Below are 21,649 nucleotides of genomic sequence, written 5' to 3'. Positions count from 1 at the left end.
AATGCGGTCTCCTCTACATTGGGGAGACTGGGCGCCTCCTAGCAGAGCGCTTTAGGGAACATCTCCGAGACACCCGCACCAATCAACCAAACCGTCCCGTGGCCCAACATTTCAACTCCCCCTCCCACTCTGCCGAGGACATGGAGGTCCTGGGCCTCCTTCACTGCCGCTCCCTCACCACCAGACGCCTAGAGGAAGAATGCCTCATCTTCCGCCTCGGAACACTTCAACTCCAGGGCATTAATGTGGACTTCAACAGCAAATTCTACAGCCAAGCATGCCAAAACCAATGCATTGTATTCTTCTAAACCTGACCTGGGAGGTCAAGAGCATGACCCTGCTATTTAGGCAACCAGTGGTGTGGTAATTTTGCTCCAGACTTGTGCCCTGGACTGGACATTCAAGTTTCCTGCATTTTTCACATTTACATTACATGTTTTAGACAGAATTGCCCACCAAAAATCATGGAAGGCTCTCAAACAAAGGCAGGCATTCAGTACATTTAGAAAATTGAGAGGGTGAAGATGGGCCAATTGTGTTATGGATGTCAGAGAAACTATGAAACAATGCATGCAAGCACAGAATAACATTACAAAGAACAGGAATATAAATTACTTATTACATTATATTTATACTTCTGATTTGGAGATGCCGGTGTTGGACTGGGATGTACAAAGTTAAGAATCACACAACACCAGGTTATAGTCCAACAGGTTTAATTGGAAGCACACTAGCTTTCGGAGCGATGCACCTTCATCAATCGTAACACAGAATTTATAGCAAAAATTTACAGTGTGATGTAACTGAAATTATACATTGAAAAATTGATTGTCTGTTAAGCCTTTCATCTGTTAGAATACAGTGATAGTTTCACTTCTTTCATGTGTAAATCACAAAACCTTTTTTTAAAAGTTGCATTCTCGGGTTAGCTGTTAACAATGGTGATAGCTAGATAATATGTTGAAGGTGTTGGCCCCCTGTGTTCTCTGTCTATGCCATGATGTTTAGATTGATTCTAATCTAAAAAGTGAGATAAATTCATACAGTTTTTGAGCTCAGAGTCCTACATGAATGCATGCAGTTTTTGAGCAAAGTAGAGTTACATTGTACTTTGCTCAAAAACTGCATGAATTTATGTAAAACTCTTATCTCACTTTTTAGATTAGAATCAATCTAAACATCAGATTGATAATTTCAGTTACATCACACTGTAAATGTTTGCTATAAATTCTGTGTTACGATCGAGCCCTCCACTATCACCTGATGAAGGAGCATCGCTCCGAAAGCTAGTGTGCTTCCAATTAAACCTGTTGGACTATAACCTGGTGTTTTTCATATTTATACTTTAGATGTTTCAATTCAAAAAAATGCTAATGTATATAATTACAACTTAGATACAGACCAGAAGAAAGGAGACTGTTCACCATCTCAAGAAACCTAGCATGGACAAATTGGTAATCTTCCAGGAGCAATACAACCTGATGTCCATCGAGGCCTGCAAGTTGCATCACCTAAAAGGTAAAATTAAATCATTAACAATGCAACATGGAAATTCATGTGACAATGCACAGTACAAATTTCAAAAGGCCAAGTTCAAGAAAACTTACTGAGAATTGCTAAAGCTATTCAGAAATGGCTGCATTTTGCCAAGTGAAGATAATACATAATGGATGATTAATAATAAGATTGTGAGGATGCTTCATACTTCTTTGTTTGAAGATTTATCTTACAAGGCCATGGACAGTGAATCCCTGACCTGTTCCTTTATTTTAAAAAGAGTCAGCAAAAGGACAGGATGAATAACTCTTTTTCTCATAAAAAGAATTAATTAAAAAAAAAACAAAAGAACTGTGGATGCTGCAAATCAGAAACAAAAACAAAAACAGAAATTGCTGGAAAAGCTCAGCAGATCTGGCAGCATCTGTGGAGAGAAATCAGAGTGAAAGTTTCGGATCAGCGCCCCTTCTTCAAAACAGGAATTAATAATTTTGTTGTTCATTAAAGGATCCTGATTGATGGACAAAGTGAATATTTTGTCATGTGATGCCAATTAAATAGGCAGCTTTGTCCTGAATTGAGTCAAGTTTCTAGAGTGTTTTGGTGCTACACTCATCCAAGTAAGTGGGGAGTATTCAATCACACTTTGAACTTGGGCCTTGTAGATGATGGACAAGCTTTGGGGAGTCAGGAGATGAATTACTCACTGCAGGATTCCTAGCCACTAACCTACATTTGTTGCCACAGTAGATTTCAGGACATTCATAAAACATACATTTGTCCTCTTCTGCTAAGCCTACCCTAACTCAGCTTGGAGAAGACCTGCTTTAGGAGAATGGTTTCTGATGTCAGAAATACATGACCAACCCAACAACACGATGGCAGATGATCATAGCCTTGGTGTTTTGATGCCAGCGTGTGAGAGGACATTGATGTTGGTGCACCTGTCCTCCCACTTACTGTGTCAGATCTTCCACAGTAGGCTTTGATAATATGACTCCAGCCTAGTGTAAATTATCCATATTTCATCCAAATGCTGTAAGCTAGCAATCTTGACATGGTAGACCATGAGTGTGTTTTCAGATTTGCTATTACAATCTTCACTCGCTTCTTCAGGTGGCTAAAGACTGCACCAGCAAATTCCAGGCAATGTTGGATTTCTTCATCTATGGCAGTCTTCTGTCCCAGTACCTAAGGCACTGGGAATGTTCTACATTTTCCAATAACTCATCATAAATCTTAATGAACAAAGGATATGACTTGTGCATTTGAAGTTGCTGATGGCTTTTCATTTTCTGAATGCTGAGAGCAAGTCTTATTTTCTCATGTAGAGCAGTAAATACATCAATTCTCTGCAATTGCATTTCTGACACTCACTGCTGCATCATCAAGTGAGTTTAAAAAATTCAGAATTGCTTTAGTTTAGTTTTAGTTCTGAAGGGTCACTGAACCTCTGCTTTCTCCCCACAAATGCTACCAGACCTGCAGAGATTTTGTAGAAATTTCTGTTTTTGTTTCTAGTTTTAGTTTTTGATTGGAAATATCTGAGATTAAACAGTATAACATCCATTCAATAATGAAGCTGAACCCAGCAGGCAGAGCATGGCAGCAACAAAGGTTGAAAATAAGACTTAGGACAAGAGTTGGGGGGGTATAATTTATTTTTGGAAAGCATTTTCTTACAAAGGATGTTACGATTTAACAACCTGAATTTTGTGATAATAAGTTTTTTGAGGCTATCTGTACACGTTTCAACTATGGAGTAAATCCAACTGCAATTTGTGGGATATGCTGAAGCATGGAAATCAGAAGATTGTGTCTCATACACCCTGCCTCTACAGAAGCTTTGTGATACTAACACATGTCCATTAGTCTCAGAATTACAATACACAAAAGTATGGCATTGGTGTGCTTATCCATTACACACAGCCGCAAGGTTTTGTTTCATCCACTTAGAGACAAATACACTTTAAATGTACAATAAATGTAATGATTGCAAAACAACCTCACTGTACTGAAAATTTATAGAGCCTCATTCCCCAAGGTTTTAATTATTGATAGACATTATTAAACAATTCAAAATTAACAAAAATATATATATTATCTGTCTCTTTTATCTCTTTCAGAATATAGTTTTACTTTAAATAAAGTATTCAAATTTATATTCTGATTAAAAACTGCATGTGATAATCAGGATCCTCCAATCTGACTGTTTGAAAATTTCTGTTCCTTTCATTGCTTATGCATTATCTACAGAGGATACTGCACTATAAAAGATCTCTACTAACTGCACACTAACACCTAAAGTGCTAGAATTTCGTGGGCAGTTGTAAGTCAATTGAATATGATCACTTTCTTCGCCATCTACATTCCGGGGCATTCTCTTAACTACTTTCTTACTTCAGTCCCCTGTCATTCTACGCCCACAATTCATTAGTGCTCTAGCATTATGCAAAAGTTATGAAAATAGCTTCTTAGCAATTAGCAATCTTAGCATTTAGCAAACAATTAAAAATGACAGCTCTGAAATCATAGGATCTTTGCGGTTGTTGTAGAAGTGTTAAGATATTTAAAATAAATTAGTTTGCAGAATTGCAGATGAAGATAATTCAGAAAAATGTTTCAACCACTAAGATATATGTTCTTGTTTTTCAAGGGGATCAAAGATTATGGGGAGAAAGCAGGAGAATGGGGTTGAAAAATTTATCAACCACGATTGAACAGTGGAACAGACTGGATGGGCCAAATGGCCTAATTTCTGCTCCAATGTCTTATGGTCTCATACACACACCAGTACCTCATTAATTAACCGCACCACTGACAATTTATGTGAATCATTTCTTTTTTAAAAACTTTAGATTATTTCCAAAATATTGGAATTTCAGAAGTAACATTGATTCATGTATGATGCCTGCTCAAGAAAGTCAGAAGCAAAACAGATTTTATCATTACAATAGTTTATTGCTTTGCTCCTCAGTGACATTTTTAATCTCAACTTTGGACTTCAGTTCCAACAGTATCTGTGTGAATACAGAAGAAAGTACAATGCACGTGCACATCTTAAATCTCATGCAATTCTCACCCTTATGAGGGCAAACATCATACTTGCAAGTTAATCCCTAGCATCTGTCAGTTCTAGTTATTTAGTTATTCATGGTGAAACATTAATTGAGACTAATTGAGATGGAGCGATAAAAAGGTGCTTCAAGCAATATCACCAGAGGGAACTTCTAATGGTCTCTTGGGAAATTATGAAACATACTTTTTATTTTCTCTTAGAGGTAGATAGAATAATACAACAGCAAGATAAATGGTTCCTGCAAGTCTTACTGGGAGTAATTATCTGTTGTCCATTTGTTTAGTATATAATCTCTCGCCTTGAAGACTTAGAAATATACAAAACTTAAGTTTAATGTTTCCTTCAGTTGAATGCACTCCAACACTGTTGAGTAAATTCAAATAAATCCTCTTGACCAAATATCTGCAGGGGCATGATTCATGAAAATGCCCTTCAAAGGGCATTTCCAATCATGCAGAAGTGAAACATGTTTCTTTGATCACAAGCAGACAGTGACTGAGCCCACTCTGGCCTTGGTCACAGCTATTATCCAGGACGATGTCATATTCGACATCATAATTGGCAGGTCATGAAATGAGATGTAGATCGTGTCAAACACTGAATACCTTGCTCAGCCCAGTTGTCAGGTACTCCTCCAATCCTCCTTTACATCTTGCACTTCCTGGATAGCCCATATGTTCCAACCCACCAATTCAAATTAAAAATTCAACTTTATTCCTTATCTGCACTCTCCACCCCCACCCCAAGTCCATTATTACAATTTAGCCATGCATACACGCCTGCCATTAAGGCTACAATGGTGATGACTACTTCTCAGCATCCTGCAATGTAGCATTTTGCATCCTCCCACATACCAGGTTCCCACCATTAACTGAATTATCCCTTCATCACTGCCTTTTATCCGCCACATCCCAAGCTGCTGCCCAATATTTCCAATATCAAGACACCCACCTGCCTAACACAACAGTATCCTCTGATCACAAGCAGACAGTGACTGAGCCCACTCTAGCCCCATGATATTCATTTTGCTAATCCTCCACGACTGACAATCTTCCACCCCCTGGCTGTCCTGGACGGACAGTCTCAAGTGATGACAGACAACAATCCATGAATTCCGACTGCTTGCTCTGTACTGCAGGACAATAGCTCACAAGTTAACTTCAGAATAACAAATTTCAGCAGATTTCTACACTATAAACTAAAAAGCAGTCAAAAGTGCTTAAAAACTTAATTTTAAATTTTAGTGATTCCCATAAATTTTTCAAACATTGGTTATAGATTCTGAAATACTGGATGCATCTAACATTTTCTTTTTGGGGCCAAGAAACCTTGTCATTTCATCTTCCTCCCAGCTGAGGGCTCTTTGCCAGGTATTCTGCTCACTCCATAGGACTTGTTGTCCACTCTCTCCCTTTCTGACTTCCCAAGTAGATTAAATTCCTACCTAATACTCTCTTAAGAAAACTATACTGCCAAATGGAAGTTAAAGTTTATCTATAGATTTTCTTGCCCATTCATTTAACTTAATTTATCTTTGGCAGTCCTTTGTCCCACCCACAGATTTCAAACCCCTGCAGTTAATTCCATTCCCCTTCCTAATTATTGCCTCAAAATAAATCAGACTCTTCACATGCTTGTGTTCTTGCACTGGGCTACAGACCTCAATCTTTCCATCTCTCATTAAGTCTGCATAATCCCATCTACTTGACAGTAACTAAAGTCCTCCTTTGCTGGTTGATTTGTACATGCCCCCATTACCACCAGACCTAACTATTCACCTTAGTGGTAGCCCATCCTTCTCTCTTCAAACTCTGAAGTATAAAAATCTTTCAAATGTATCAATGTTGCTTGCTGTTAATCCATTGTCACTCATCTCACCATCTTCAAGAGAGTCAAGTATAAAATCCTAGCTTGTATCTCTAAATGTGGTTTTGCTCCCACCATCTGTAATTTCCCACCATCCACAAATACAATACTCCTCAGATACCATCACTAGTGGTGAAATGGCTGGGATTTTTAGCCAGAGTAGTACTGGGGAAGCTAGGGAGCTAGGGCCTGCTGGTCAGAAACAAGTATAAAGTCCAAAGTCTTTTAACAGTCAAGAACTTATATAACATTCTCAATGTAATGAAACATCTCTCAAGGTTCTTCACAGAAATATTATAAAACAAAACAGGAGACTGACCACATGTGGAGCAATGAAGTCAGGTGGCCAAGTGTTTAGTTAAAGAGCTAAGTTTTAAGAAATGCATTGAAGGAGGAAAGTGAGGAGAAGAAGTGGAGCAGAGAAGGGAGGGAATTCCAGGATGTAGGACCTAAATAACTGAAGGTGCAGCCACTAATTACAACAAGCCAGAGTTAGAGCAAGATAGAAGGTTATGGATTTGAAAGAAATCACAAAGATAGGAGAGATGAGGCTGTGGATGGATTTTCAAACAGGAATTTGAAATTAAAATCAGTTATTGCTTAACCAGGCAATGTAGGTCAGCGAGTTCAGGGCGATAAAAGGAACAGGACTTGCTGCAGGTTACAGTATGGCCTGTAAATGTTTGAATGGCATTGAGATTATGCAGTGTAGAATATAGGCAACCAGCCTAGAGTGTTTTCGAATAGTCATGATTAATATTTATATTGCATTACAACACACTGGCACTGACTACCCAAAGTTATAGCAGAGACCAAACGTATAAGTTAGTCCATTATTTAACACCTGTTTCTAACGCCAGTAAAAGATACCTGAAATAACTCCCCAGAGGCCGGCATCCAATCACTAAGTCATCCTTTACTTACATGTGCATAGTTCTTGACAGTGGTTTGGTTTCCTCAGAGCCAGCTCTCAGGATGAACAGAACCTTTGACACTCCTATTTGTTTTTTTTATATTAACCCCCACACTACCACTTAAGTGCGGTAGTGCTTATTTTTTCCCCAGCACCCATGGTGTGTGTGTATACGTGTGAGACACAGTGAAAGACACAAAGTGCACGAATCTTTATTCAATTTCCACCACCAGGAAGATAGGAAAACAGTGACAAGCAGTGCCCTTCACATCGAAGGGCAATGCTGTGTGATCAAAACAGTGAAGGGGAGGATAGGGACTAAATCAAAATAGAGTTGGAGGGGGAAATAATGTACTCCACTCCCCGCACCGCCCACCTCTCCCTTAACAACTCCAGGGTGTTGGTGCACACGCGTGCTCCTTCTCCAAGGACACACACTCCTGTTTGTTTTTTTTTGTTATATTTTTTTTTCTCTCTTTTTTATCTTAAAAACAGTGAAGGGGAGGGTAGGGATCTCCTGTTTATTTTTTTTTTATTTTTTTTTTAAATCAAAATAAACACTCCTGTTTCTTTTTTTTTAAATTTAACCCCCACACTACCACCTAAGTGCGGTAGTGCTTATTTTATCCCCAGCACCCATGGTGTGTGTGTGCAGGTGTGAGACACAGTGAAAGACACAAAGTGCACCAATCTTTATTCAATTTCCACCACCAGGAAGATAGGAAAACACCCGGGTGGCCAGTGACAAGCAGTGCCCTTCACATCGAAGGGCAATGCTGTGTGATCAAAACAGTGAAGGGGAGGATAGGGACTAAATCAAAATAGAGTTGTAGGGGGAAATAATGTACTCCACTCCCCGCAGCGCCCACCTCTCCCTGAACAACTCCAGGGTGTTGGTGCACACGCGTGCTCCTTCTCCAAGGACACACACTCCTGTTTGTATCGGTAAGCCAGGGCTCCTTGATTGGGGCTGTTAGCCTGGTTCAATCAGGGAACTCATTCTATGAGATCCACGTGACATCCTTCCAGGTACAAAGGCCTGTTCTTTCTCGTATAGCCTCTCCTGCGGTGTTTTCGAACCGAGTCCAGTTCCTCCCACTCAGCCTCAGATACGGGTGGCATATACCGGATCGTAGGGTGTCTCTTGTGCCTATAGCATCTTTCATGTCCATTTCAGACACCAAGGTTTGTTTGAAATTAATTGGAGGGGTAGAACCCACTGGTTCAGTCAGCCTTTGCTCCTGCTCCATTTGAGAGTTTGTAGCTTTCATGTGTTCAGGACCACCTCTCTTATACAAACTTTGTATGTCACAGGACCTGACCTCTCATCGGCCTTGCCTCTTACCCGTGCAGGGCCATTTCCGTGGTTTCGGCACCAAACTTGATCTCCTTAAGAAAACTATCTCCCTCGATTAGAGGAGTCTTGTGGCTGGCATTAGTGTTCCTGATGCCATTTCACCCTCTCCCCATGCCCGGAAAGATTAGATTTAACCTGATAGAGTCTTCTCCCCATTAGCGACTCTGCCGGTGCTATGCCTGTAGTTGCATAACGGCTGGTCCGATAATCAACTAGGAACCAGAACAGTTTGGTATCAAGAGAAGCTGCAGGCTGTTTCTTTAAGCCTGCCTTCAAAGTTTGGACTGCTCTTTCCACCAGACCATTGGACGATGAATAGTTTGGTGTTTTCCTTGCATGCCAAATGCGACATTAGAAATATAAAATACCCTGCTTGTAAATGATAGCCCAATGTCTGTGACCAACTGTTCTGCACACAGTTTTTCAATTGTCATCCCCACGTTTTACGAATGAACATTATGCACGTCCAGCCACAGTACCTGCCAGCAAAGGTATCTACATTTGCTACTTGGCCATCCAGATGGCGTTGTAATTGTAAGTGCTTAATATTAGAGCCCATCGCTGAATTCAACCTGAGGTTATGGGCAGCACAGCCTTGTCCTCTTTGAATAGCCCTGAGAGAGGCTTGTGGTCCATTACTATTACAAATTTACATCCGTAAAGGTATTGGTGGAGCTTTCTCACATCAACGATGACCCCAAACCTTCCTTCTCTACCTGGGTGCATTTGTACTCATATCAGGCAAAGTCCAGGAAGCATACATCATTGAAAATTCCTCTGTATCGGGCCATCTGTGAGCCAACACTACCCCAACACTACTTCTGATGTCAGCACCACGTCTCGCTTGAGATTATAATGTGAACACCTTAGACGATGATCGTTGCTTCTTCACTTCACTAAAGGCTACATCTTAGTTGCAAGATTATTTCCAAGGTTGCCCTTTTTCAATAGTAAATGTAAGACTGCCAGGATGAAGGCCAGGTTACGTATGAATTTTCCATAACAATTCACTAATCCAAGGATACACTTAAGCTTCGGTATAGATGTGGAAGGTGGGACACCTTGGAACATTCTCACTTTATCTTCCAAAGGATGCAACCCAGTCTGGTCAATTCTGTAGCCTAAGTTGGTTACTTGGGGTGCATGGAATACACATTTTTCCCTTCTAAGCTGTATGTCTGCCTTGGAGAAATGTTTATGGATTATGTTCAAGTTCTCCAAGTCCTCATTATTGATCTTCCCTATTGTTAACACATCATTCAGATAAATTGCGACCTGGGGTAGATCTTTTAAAATGATCTCCATCGTCCACTGAAATATGACACAGGCTAACGATACGTGAAATGGCAGTCTCGTATGTTGGTACAAACCCTTATGAGTATTAATTGTAGCATACTTCTGGGAATCCTCATCCAGCCGCAATTCAGCTCCTGACTTCCCAAAGTCTGTCTATCATCTACAAGGCACAGGAGTGTAAATATTCCCTACTTGATGGATGAGTGCAGCTCCAACAACAAACTTGACACCATCCAGGACAAAGCGGCCCCTTGATTAGCACTACATCCACAAGCATCCACTCACTCCACCGCCGATGCTCAGTAACAGCATTGTGTACTACTTAAATGATGCACTGCAGAAATTCACCAAAGATCCTCAGACAACACCTTCCAGACCCAGGGCCACTTCCATCTAGAAGGACAAATGCAGCGCATATATGGGAACACCACCACCTGCAAGTTCCCCTCCAAGTCACTTACCATTCTGACTTGGAAATATATCACTGATCCTTCACTATCGTTGGGTCAAAATCCTGGAATTCCCTCCCTAATAGCATCATGGGTCAATGCACAGCAGGTGGATTGCAGCAGTTTAAGAAGGTAGCTCACCGTCACCCTCTGAGGAGCAACTAGGGACAGGCAATAAATTTTGGCAGTCAACAAAGCTCACACCTCACAACTAAATTTAAAAAAAAATAAAAGTATGCATGGTTCTTGTCCAGCTTTGTGGAGGACAGCACCCCTTCAGATTTGTGTATAAGTCCTCTGTGTGAGGGATTGGATATTTAACCAGCTGTTAGACACATCGATATCAACCTCCATTAGAACCAGTGACCATTTAACCAGATGTTTACTTTGATTGGCTCTGATTTGGATGTTCCTAAGCAACATTGTGTCTCTTCTTTCTCAAGATGGTGTCTAGCATGATTCATCACATAAGTGACAGCACATAAATCAGTGACACCTTAGTCCCCATACAACACCTATTGTTTCCAATCAATGGGCACTATCAAACCAGCTTTTCAGTCTGTATGCTATATATGGGACAAATAAAATGCAACACCTTTAGATTCAGAATTACTTAGTCTGTGCAATTCCTAACGTATTTAAGATGCAATTTACTTTACATTCAAGGTTGTTTTCAAACCTCAAAGAAAATCAGTATCAAACTATAAACATAATTAACGGAAAGTTTGCATATACTGTACCATTACTCATGTTTATAGGTAGGCTCAGAATATAATTATCATTTTTAAACATATAGTTAATTTACTAGTGTTACAGAAGTGTGCAAAAAATAAACATTTTTTAAACCAAAGAATTCAACAAGGAACTGTATGCTGACACTACGAACACTGACAATACTGCCAAAAGGAGTTAATAGATGTACGAATGTTTGCCATCATTTTCAAAATGAAAAAAGGGAAAAGATTGTTTTTAAATTAATGATTTTAAAGTTATACAGGAATGAACATTTTTAAATGTCTGTGCAATTTATAAATAGAAATGTTTGAAAAAGATGTTTAAGACTTTGAATATTTTGCCTAGAGATAGTGGGTAACCGTTGACTTGAACAATACCAATGGGAGGCAAGTCAAAACTAAAAGCAAATTAGCCAGAAATGAAGGAGAACTAGGCACAAAGGAGAGCAGGAGCAGAGAAATTGGATGGTGAAGACACATACAAAGAGAAACAGACAGGGACAGAAAGAGAAATACATTTTTTTTGGGAGGTAATGAAGCAAAGCAGAAAAGAGGCAAGAGCTTTTGTGGTAATGTGTGAGCTGGCAAAAAAAACAGTCTGGAACATAGAAAGCACTGTGAATAGCTCGGCAAAGCTGAAGAAATAGGTATTTTCCCACAAGTGGTGAAACTGTGAAGTTATTGGTTGGTTATTTGAAAAGGAATTCTTGGAAGCTATACCATCAGGATAGTCATGATCAGAGTGAGAGACAGCTCATGGAAATGAGTCTGACTGATGTCTTACTTCTGAATCATACTTCTGAAACTCAAAGAAAAAAGCTGCAATGGGTAGTATCCCTGATCTACAATATGCTGTTCTCTAATCATGTATGGTTAGAACTGTTTAGCTATGTAGTACAACATTTATGTGTGGAATGATACAAATGCCTCTGGTTGCACAAGGTATATCTGTATTGTATTCACTATTTAAAGTGACATTTATCCTTGTATTTGAATTAACATCTTCATGTTATTATACATGTAATTTGTATTGTTTCTGATTCTATAAAGTAAAAACTACAATGAAGGACAATTTTGTTGACATTGAGGTCATTCATTCTGAGATCATTCAATAAGATTATTACTTTTGATTACAGTTTCTCACAGGGATCATAAAAAAAACTAAATTAACAAAAGCACAAATAAATGTCAAGCCAACAAAGTGAAGGAGCTTTTTCTGAAGTGAAACAATATTACAATTGTTACCAAAAGCAAAAGATAAAGAACGAAGGATGGAATATCATACGATTAATGTCAGTCACCAGGCATAATTAGAATCAACACTGGTCTGGTTTTGGGGCTATCCAAGAGACCGAATTGAAGAACAAGATCAAAATTAATTATCAAAGTGTAACCATTGTTTTCGATATAATAATGAGTACAGTTATACTTGTTCCATTGAGTGCAGTGACAATGATTTTGGAGTGACTGGAACGAGTTTGGCTAGGTGTATCTCATTGAGTATGGGTTCCCTGATTGTCCCAGGTTAACAGCTCCAATCAGGGAATCCTGGCTAACAGATATAAACAGGAATGTCAGCGGTTTTGCTCACTGTATGGACTGGCTCTGAGCTAGCTGGTCAGTGTCATGTACTATGCACATCTAAATAAAGGGTGACTTGGTATGAGATACTGACCTCTGTAAAGTTATTTCAGTGGCAATGAGAAAAAACAGTGTACTCCTGAAGAAAATTTGCTCGCAATAGTAACCTTTGAGTTGGGGTAAGCATTTCTGACATCTGTTATTTGAGAAGCTTGACTCGTTCAATCTTGCCATCGAAGATTGGGTCCAGTATGTGGAAAGAATGCTTTATTTTTTCCCAGGCAAATGCCATTGGGCAGATGAAGAGCAATGATTAAATCTTCTGACTGCTTGCGGACCCACAGCATTTTCAGCTATTAGGGGTCCAAATTTCCCTGAGGCACCAAATACTGAAACCTTTCAGGAATTGACCAATTTAATTAAGAAATATTATGACCCCAAATCTCCTCTAATTCTGAGACATTACAGTTTTATTCCGCAGTTTAAGAACCAGGGGAACCAACATCATGATTTTTGACAATGTTAAAATGATTGGCAGATGCATGTGATTTTGGGTTAACCTGAATGAGATGCTGAGAGACCATTTGGTATGCGGGATTAATGATATAATCATGCAAAAGCACCAATTAGCTCAAGCCCAACTGGACTTCAAATGGCTTTGTCATTAGAAAATGTAGCAAGTGGAGCATGTGAACTATAGAGTATCCCAATGGAAGTGGACACCCTCACCTCTCTGACTGAGCTTGGGAAACATCACTTGAGTGTAGGCAAATTCAGAGTCTCAATCATGGCATATCCTGAGCAGATGGACTCGATTCTAGCCTCAACCAAATGGCTAAAATGTTCTTCAGGATCCAGGCTCACAAGCCATTGTAGTTGCTGCCAGTATGCAAATTCAAGACAGCAAAGGAGTCCTACAAGGTCTGACTTGAGAAAGAAAACTCACAGGCTAGTATCTAGGAGAGTGCACACCCTGGAAAATCCACCAATATGTGATTTGGAGCAGTTAAATCAGAACTAATCAACAAAGAAATCTGGTGAAATGATCACCCAGTTCTAATGGAGGTCGATCCCAGCACAACTGTATTAGTGATCGCAGAACCAGTCTTTCACGAGATTTTCTCTGGAATCGAGAGCAAATTTGTGCAAGATCTCAGCCAGACTGAGAATGTATATCAGGGAACTATTACAGATTAAGGGTACATTATCGGTTCCCATCTCTTCTTTTAATTGCAGAGAGGCCAGTATCCCATCATCAAGTTACCTTTATTTACTCAGGCACAGTATATGTACGCTGGCTAGCCAGATCACAGCCAGTCCCTGAAGTGAAGAGAATCCCTGTGACTCCTGTTCATATCTGTCAGCCAGGACTCCCTGATTGGCCCAGGTTAACAGCCCCAATTGAGGAACTCATACTCAGTGAGATCTACCAGGCCAACCTCATTCCAATCACTACAGGCTTAATATGCTTAAAAGTCAAATTTCAACTTTCCATAATCACTTTAAAACATTTCAGAACAAATTAGCACCAATGCTGGCATGCATTTGCGTACATGGACTTATCACAAGCTTTCAAATTAGTTATGCATATTTCACAGTTATATTATATTTGCTGCAGTTAAACATTATTTATAAAGTAGCATATTTTACTTACATGTTTTAAGTCATTTTTGAACTGTTTGATCTCATAATTCCTGGAAATTTTTGGTGTAAATAGTGTTGCTCCATGCATGTGACTGACTATACAGGTGGCCGTTCTACGACCAACACCACTTTGTCCTGCTAGTAGCAGCGAACCTCCAGGGCAGCTCAGTACTCGGTCACTTCTTGCCATGTAATCCAAAACCTCATGGAAGAGTAAAATATCCAATTCTCTATTGTCTCTACCATAATGAACGATTCCCTGTCAGAACAATTAGAACGGTGAAATTGTAAAACGATGTTGGGCAAAATGTGCAGAATACAGTGGTTGGATAAGACAAGTAAAGAGTAAAAGTAATGAGGACTACTATTAGAGTGAAAGCATCAATTGAGTCTGTGTTGATGGCTCTTTACCTAAACACCAATTTTACATGAGATAAGAATGATTAATGCATTTTTGCAACATTAACTATTTCACATAGAAAAGATAAGGGGTCCAAAGTAAGTCAAGATAATCAGTGAATATTTAACCATACACGTTTTGCCTAATGCAAGTCCCATCTGCTTCAGAGGTGTGTAGAAACATCCCTGCACAGGTTGTTTGGAAAACACAAGCTGAGTTCCTTAGGTGATGCAGTGCCTTGTCTCTTGCTCCCATATTTCATACCCCTCCCTCATCTTTGGTGGTATTGCATTACTCTCGTTGGGCTTTGCATGTAAACAGATTGATTGGAAACACGGCAGATTTACTGGTACTGAATAACAGATGAAAAGTAACATGCATGATTTGGGGTGGAGATCTTTTCAGGCGTGTGTAATTGCACTTCTGGAAATAAAATCAGAGCTCAGTTTCTCAGGGATCTGGTGATGTCATGGTCAGGTCCCTACCTCTGAGGCAGAAGATCCAGGTTCATGATCAACCTGCTCTGCAGGTGTGTCATCAAAATAAATAGAGCTGAGTTCCTGATTTGCATTCTTAGAGGATTCAGCATGCAGAGTCTTCCCACTTTCCATTGGGGGCCTGGGTGGGCAGTGTTTGTGGTTTATTAATGAGTAAATTGGATGATTTGGTTGGTAATGCATTCTTAAAATGAACAACTGCGTTTCTCCTGCACCAATGAAATTGTTATTTGAAATTTTCTAAGTTTCCTTTAAAATTTTGATTCATGTGCTCTTAGCAGGTTGTCATTTAAATTTGTATAGTTTGTTCTATTAAAAAGTAACAGCTGGGTTTTTCCCCAGTACAAGGATGTTGGTTTCTAGACAGGGAAGCAATCAAAAAGGGAAAAGTGAAAACTTCTGTTTATGCTAAATTATAGGTTTACAATAAAATCCTTGTTAATCTCCGAAAGCCTTTTGCAGTCTAATTCAATAAATGAGTGAACAGACTTTAGGGAGTCAGGAAGTGAGTTACGTGTTGCGGAATTCCTAGCCAGACTTTGCCACTTTTGGATATGGAGTGGTTCAGTATCAGAGGAGGCCATGGATGGTGTTGAACATCGTATCATCATTGTAACATCATTAGCGAACATCCCCACTTCTGATCTTATGATGGACAGAAAGATAGTGATAAACAGCTAAAGATGGTTGAGACGAGGACACTATCCTGAGGAACTGCTGAACACCAACAACGATAATCCTCTTCCTTTGGGCAAGGTATAACTCCACATCGTGAAGAATTTGCCAAAAGGCCTATATGGTCCATAAAGGCCTCCACAAACTCCAAACTATATTGATAGCACCAAGGTCTATGTGGCAGCCCCCCAACATGGTAGACAGCCCATCTGCTGCTGGTAAACTGTAAACTATGACACGAAAAGGGCCATAATTGACTACTTATGGTCCGTGGGTAGGAGAGTATTCTTCAACCTTCTGTGCTGCTAGTAAAATGCCAGTGGCAGTGGGAAGAACATGCATACAGCAAACCCATAGTCCCATATAATTTCAAACCTTACAGTTCTGTCTATAGTTCCAATGCAACAAAAAGAAATCACAAAATTCATTCTAAAATAGACTGCACAATTCAATCATAAAACTTGCAGTTTGAATAGATTATTGATAATGGGTGCATTTAGAGAAAACAGTACCTTTTGGATAACTTCTCTCAAATCAGAAGATCTTAACTTTCCCAGCATTTTCCCATATGGAGGTAAAGGTTGGTCTGGAGCAGTCACAGAACCAGCTTCATGTCTAGCTCCCCAGGTCACATAAAAGAAATCTAAAAAAAATGTTTTTTTTAACCAAAGGAATCACTTATGGAAAAAAATTATGAAATTAGTTTGGATGCAGAGCAGAGCAGAGTTTTAGGAGACCAATCACAATTGAGGCCCGTAAGATTAAATAGAATCTTTTCTCAATGACAAAGAAAATAACCCTTACATGAAAAATAAATCCAATGATAGCACTCATTTATTCAGCTTCAACTTGAGGTTGACTATTGCAGATACAACATAATATAAATACACTTAATTGTCCAAGAACTATTTTGCAAAATCCGTGTCACTGAAATTGCACTGTTGGGTAGAAGGGCTTATGCCCGAAATGTCGATTCTCCTGTTCCCTGGATGTTGCCTGACCTGCTGCGTTGTTCCAGCAACACATTTTCAGCTAATAATGCAACTGTCTCAAATACTTCTCTTCACTATTTTATCACTTATAAACAGGTTGATAACTTATAAATAAGCTGATAAATAGAATTACCTGTCATATTGTCCAGCAAATCTGATCCCCAATCTCCTCGGATTACTGATATCAAAATGTTGTCAAAAGCAATTAGATTCTTGGATCCCACTATACGGTCACGGAATAAGCGATGCGCCTCATAAGCAACAACTTCTAGGACGTGATCCACTGATTGTTGTGACTCACCTATAAATAATATTGATACTTGAATTTGAAGTGTTAATGTAACACATTTGTAAGATATTGACATTTGATGTTCCATGTACAGTAATTACTAACAGAAATATTAGAAGATAGATTAGAGTATAGGCTAAGTATCAGATTTAAAACTTTGACACCAATAGTCTATGTTGGGAAAATTAAATAAACAAGACAATGATAAAAATAAAACCTCAGATAATTAGATGTAATAAGTCAATAAATATAGAAAAAGATAATAATTACTCAGTTTTACAGAATCCGTAGATTAGCAAATAGTCGAAGAAATGATACACAGGCTTTCTTAAAAGAAACTCAGGATTTATTGCTCATCTTTAGCTGGAATGGTAGGATAGGCCTTCCACTCAATTCATATAATTGAATGTTTTGTGAGAATACTTCAAATTACATTAAAGGTCATGCACATAGCGTGAGCTTGTGTCATATGTTGGCCAGACCAGATGGATTGCAGACTTCTTTCTCTACAAGATATTTATAAATCAGTTGTTTTTTTGGTGATAATCCAGCATCTTTCACAGTAAATTTCCTGTTAGTAGCAACACATTGATTGAAATATATATTTGTCATTGAGAGATCTGAACTCAGGTAATCTATTTTGCTGATTTATAGCCATAAAAATATATCATAATACCTATATAATTGACAAAAACGGGAAAAGTCAAAACAGATTCGGACTTTATAAAAAGGTCATCACTGGAATAAAATGGATGTACATTTCATTCCTTCCTTTATACTGTAGTGCTCCCAAATCTATAAGCAGTTCCACAATTTATGCAATTTCAATGCAAATACATACCTGGTATGTATTTGCTTTTTACAGAGCTTTGACATTTTATAAAATCTCAAAAATTGCTATCCATTTCATAAATTGAAAATTTCAGCAAGATGGCAAATTACAAAATATCAAGAGATATATAGAAAAATTTAAACAGAATGCCCAGGATATTGCTTACATCAGAAGACGTGAACCTCACAAACCTGTGAGCATTACCATTTAGAAGGACATCTTCCTTCTTCCTCTCTTCACCAACATCCAGCTGGATGAGAAAGGGCTTGCCATTTTCCATTGTTTTCTATTCAGTTGTAGCCAGTGGATCACCTGCAATGGTTTCTCATTCCATTCTTGCATCATTAATTTTCATGTCTTCCAATGATTTCTCCATGACCCAACTAGCTCCTCATCTATAGAATGCCCCTCAATGACAAAATCTGAAGATGTAGCATTGATGTTGTCCAGATGCACATTGATGACATCTAACCCTACCTCACCATCACCTCTCGCAAGCACTCCCATTGTCTCTAGGTTGTTGGATAGTAATCAGCAATTTATACCAATGAAAAATATCGTGAAGACCAAAAGCATTGTCTTTGGTCTCTGTCATGCACTCTATTTCCTACATGGCTTCAACCCATTTCCTGTGCAACTGTCTGAAACTGAACAGATTGTAAGCAACCTTGTTGTTATACTTGTACCTGATTTAAGTTTCAGCCCTTACAATTGTGCAATCACAAAAATGACCTATTTCCGCTGCTATAACATTATCCAACTCCATCTCTGCCACAGTTCAACTGTTGTTGAGGTCCTTCAGACACGCTATTGTTATATTTAGACTTGAAACAACAGATGGCCTCCTGGCTAGCCTCCGATATTCTATCCTCTATAAACATCAATCCTCCAAAAGTCTGTTCCTTTGACCTAACTGTCGCCAAGTCCACGTTCACAAATCTACATTGTCTTCCAGTTATGTAATACTAAATTTAAAGTTCTCATTCCTGCTTTCAATCTGTTCAAAACCTTACTTCTTTTTATCTCCGTAATCTCGGTCAGCTCTATAACCCTCCGAGATATCAATACTACTCCAATTCTAGCATCAAGCATTCCTGATTTTAATTGCTAAACAACTGGTAGTCATGCTTTCAGCTGAATAAGCCCTCAGCCCTGGAGTTTCCTTCCTAAACATCTGCCTTTTGCTCTCTTTCATCTTTTAAAAGCTTCAGAAAACCAGCCCTTTCAATCAATCTTGACCATGTCCCCAGTACGAACATTGCTGAATTTGACTTAAAATGATGTTTTACAACACTCCTATGAAGGACCTCTTTTTTTTGTTAACACAGTCATGGGATTTGGGCACCACTGGCTAGGTCAGTTTTTATTTTCCAACCCTAACTGCATTTGAGAATGTGGTAACGAGTTGCCTTCTTGAACTGCTACAATCCATATAGTGCAGTGTCAAAAGTGCACATGGGCAGAAACATGAACACACAAAGAAAATACTAATGGTAATGATAAGGTCAAAGCTGTATTTATTATTAATGAATAACAAAGTAGCATGACACAGAAGTCTAAGCCTGAAGACAGTTCTTGACTTTGTTTTCTCCTCGACCAGGCTGTCTTCAATACAAATGCATACTGTAGCATCAGCAACACAATAAAAGATGGACTGCCAATGTACGCAAGTGCCTCTGTGCTTGAATGAAACCCTTCTCTTAACTGAAACCTGATTGTGGCTCTTCTACTTCTACTTTGAAATCCAAATAATAACAAAATGCTTAAAAGTTACCTAACAGCAACAGGCATAAATACACTAATCTCACCTGGTGAAATACATTTAGAGAGAAAAGGAGGGCAAAAAGGGATATAAATATTATTAAATGAGATTCTTACCTTCCTCAAGATCATATCGGAATAATCCAAGTACCCACTGAGTAAGAATGCATGGGGTAAAAAGGTAATGACTATTGTCATCCACTGTAAACTTTGTTCGAACCTACAATGAATAGGAATACATATATCAACCAAATAATAAAAAGCTTTTTAAAAACTGAAATATAACACTCTAAGATTTTCAAAATCTTTGCCATTTTGCTGAATACCCAAGAAGGTATGTCTATGATATTAGTTTCTAATAGCCTTTATCAGAACTAAGGCAATCACTAATGTGATAGATCTGCGATTATGTTATTTCCAAAGTGTTTTGACTATAAGATGTAGGATCAGAATTCAGCCATTATTCAACGAGATCATGACTGAGCTGATAATCCTTAATTCCACTCCCCTGGTTTTTTGCCATAAACCTGGATTCCCTTACTGATTAAAATACTGTTTATCTTAGCCTTGAATATGCTTAAGGATCCAGTCTCTACAGTCTGCTGCGGTAAAGAATTCCACAGATTCACTACCCTCTGAAAGAAGAATTTTTTTTCTCGTCTGTCTTAACTGGGCAGCCCTTTATTCGGAAATTATGGCCTTTGGTCCTAGACTGTTCCACAAAAGGAAACAATCTTTCTTCATCTACCCTGTCATGTCCCAAAGAATCTTGTTTGTTTCAGTTATCGCACCTCCAAAAAATACAGGTTAAAAGCATTCTCAAACATATTGTAATGAAAAAGAACAAACGTGCAAGCAGCAATAATTTATAATGAATAATTATAACAATGTGGAAAATATAAAATCCAGTACTATACACAGTGGTCAGAACCCTGAACGCATAGACTGTTGCCAGGATTTTGCCTCAATATAGTGACAGAAACAGAGGCAGGCAGCTGTGCAATTTTGCATTGCAGAGTCACATGCCAGTTCTTCAGTACCACTACAACCTGAATGCCCAGACGTAGGATTACAAAAGCAAGGGCTACCTGCCTGTATGTCCACACACAGTCTATTCAAGCAAGTAAAAGGCCAATTTTCAGACTTTGGCTACCCAATAGTTATAGAAACAACCAAGCTAAGGTAGTCTCTTAATATGAGACCAGAATATTAGCACTCCAGGCAGTCACTAAGACCCTCCCAGCCCTATGCAGCCACATAATCTACAAAAGTGTATTGATGGCTTCATATTTAATATTTTTTGCAGACAAGAGTTTGAAGATTTGTAGCTGCTTAGATTGTTTTTTCAAAAATCAACCAAATCAGTGGAACTCTTGAAAAAAACACATTGCTTGATAGTTACTTGACTTGTGATAACTGCTTATGTATTGATGAGGTTGCAGTTTGTGCTTTGAGTATTGTTTGGAATAGTTAATGGTCAGCCTGTCAGAGGGAAGGAGCTCCAAATTAGCTCTCTTGTTTCTTAAAAAAAACATTTTCTTATGAAACCTGATTGTACTTTTGAAGAGTGAGTTGAAATCTGCTTCCTGAGCAAGTTAGAGACAAAAAAACTGCAGTTGCTGGAATCCAAGTTAGACAAGCATGAGGCTGGAAGAACAAGGCAGGCAGCATCAGGAGTCAACGTTTCAGGTATAACCTTCTTCAGGACTGGGTTTGGGGATAAAGGAAGCTGCAAATAAAGGGGAGGGTTTGGGTGGGGAGAGGGCTGAGTGGTGAGGTAGTGATAG

At 38.9% G+C, this 21,649-nt stretch overlaps 1 protein-coding gene across 3 annotated transcripts in view; it reads right to left on the bottom strand.

Moving 5' to 3' along the window:
* Positions 1-21,649, bottom strand: part of dync2h1 (dynein cytoplasmic 2 heavy chain 1) — a 565,214-nt gene that overhangs the window by 373,018 nt on the left and 170,547 nt on the right. For all 3 annotated transcript variants that reach the window (XM_043691805.2, XM_043691808.2, XM_043691806.2), the window contains exons 47-51: positions 19,980-20,082; positions 17,114-17,281; positions 16,501-16,631; positions 14,427-14,675; positions 1,403-1,511 (exon numbers count right to left, since the gene is read on the bottom strand). In XM_043691805.2, coding sequence (XP_043547740.2) covers positions 1,403-1,511; positions 14,427-14,675; positions 16,501-16,631; positions 17,114-17,281; positions 19,980-20,082 — 760 coding nt within the window. The remainder of the gene's footprint in view (positions 1-1,402; positions 1,512-14,426; positions 14,676-16,500; positions 16,632-17,113; positions 17,282-19,979; positions 20,083-21,649) is intronic.

This window comes from Chiloscyllium plagiosum, unplaced genomic scaffold (assembly GCF_037043375.1).
Source record: "Chiloscyllium plagiosum isolate Xiang-an unplaced genomic scaffold, Cpla_swu_hap1 HiC_scaffold_6, whole genome shotgun sequence".
Classification (NCBI taxonomy): Eukaryota; Metazoa; Chordata; class Chondrichthyes; order Orectolobiformes; family Hemiscylliidae; genus Chiloscyllium; species Chiloscyllium plagiosum.
This window is presented reverse-complemented; position numbering and strand designations above follow the sequence as displayed.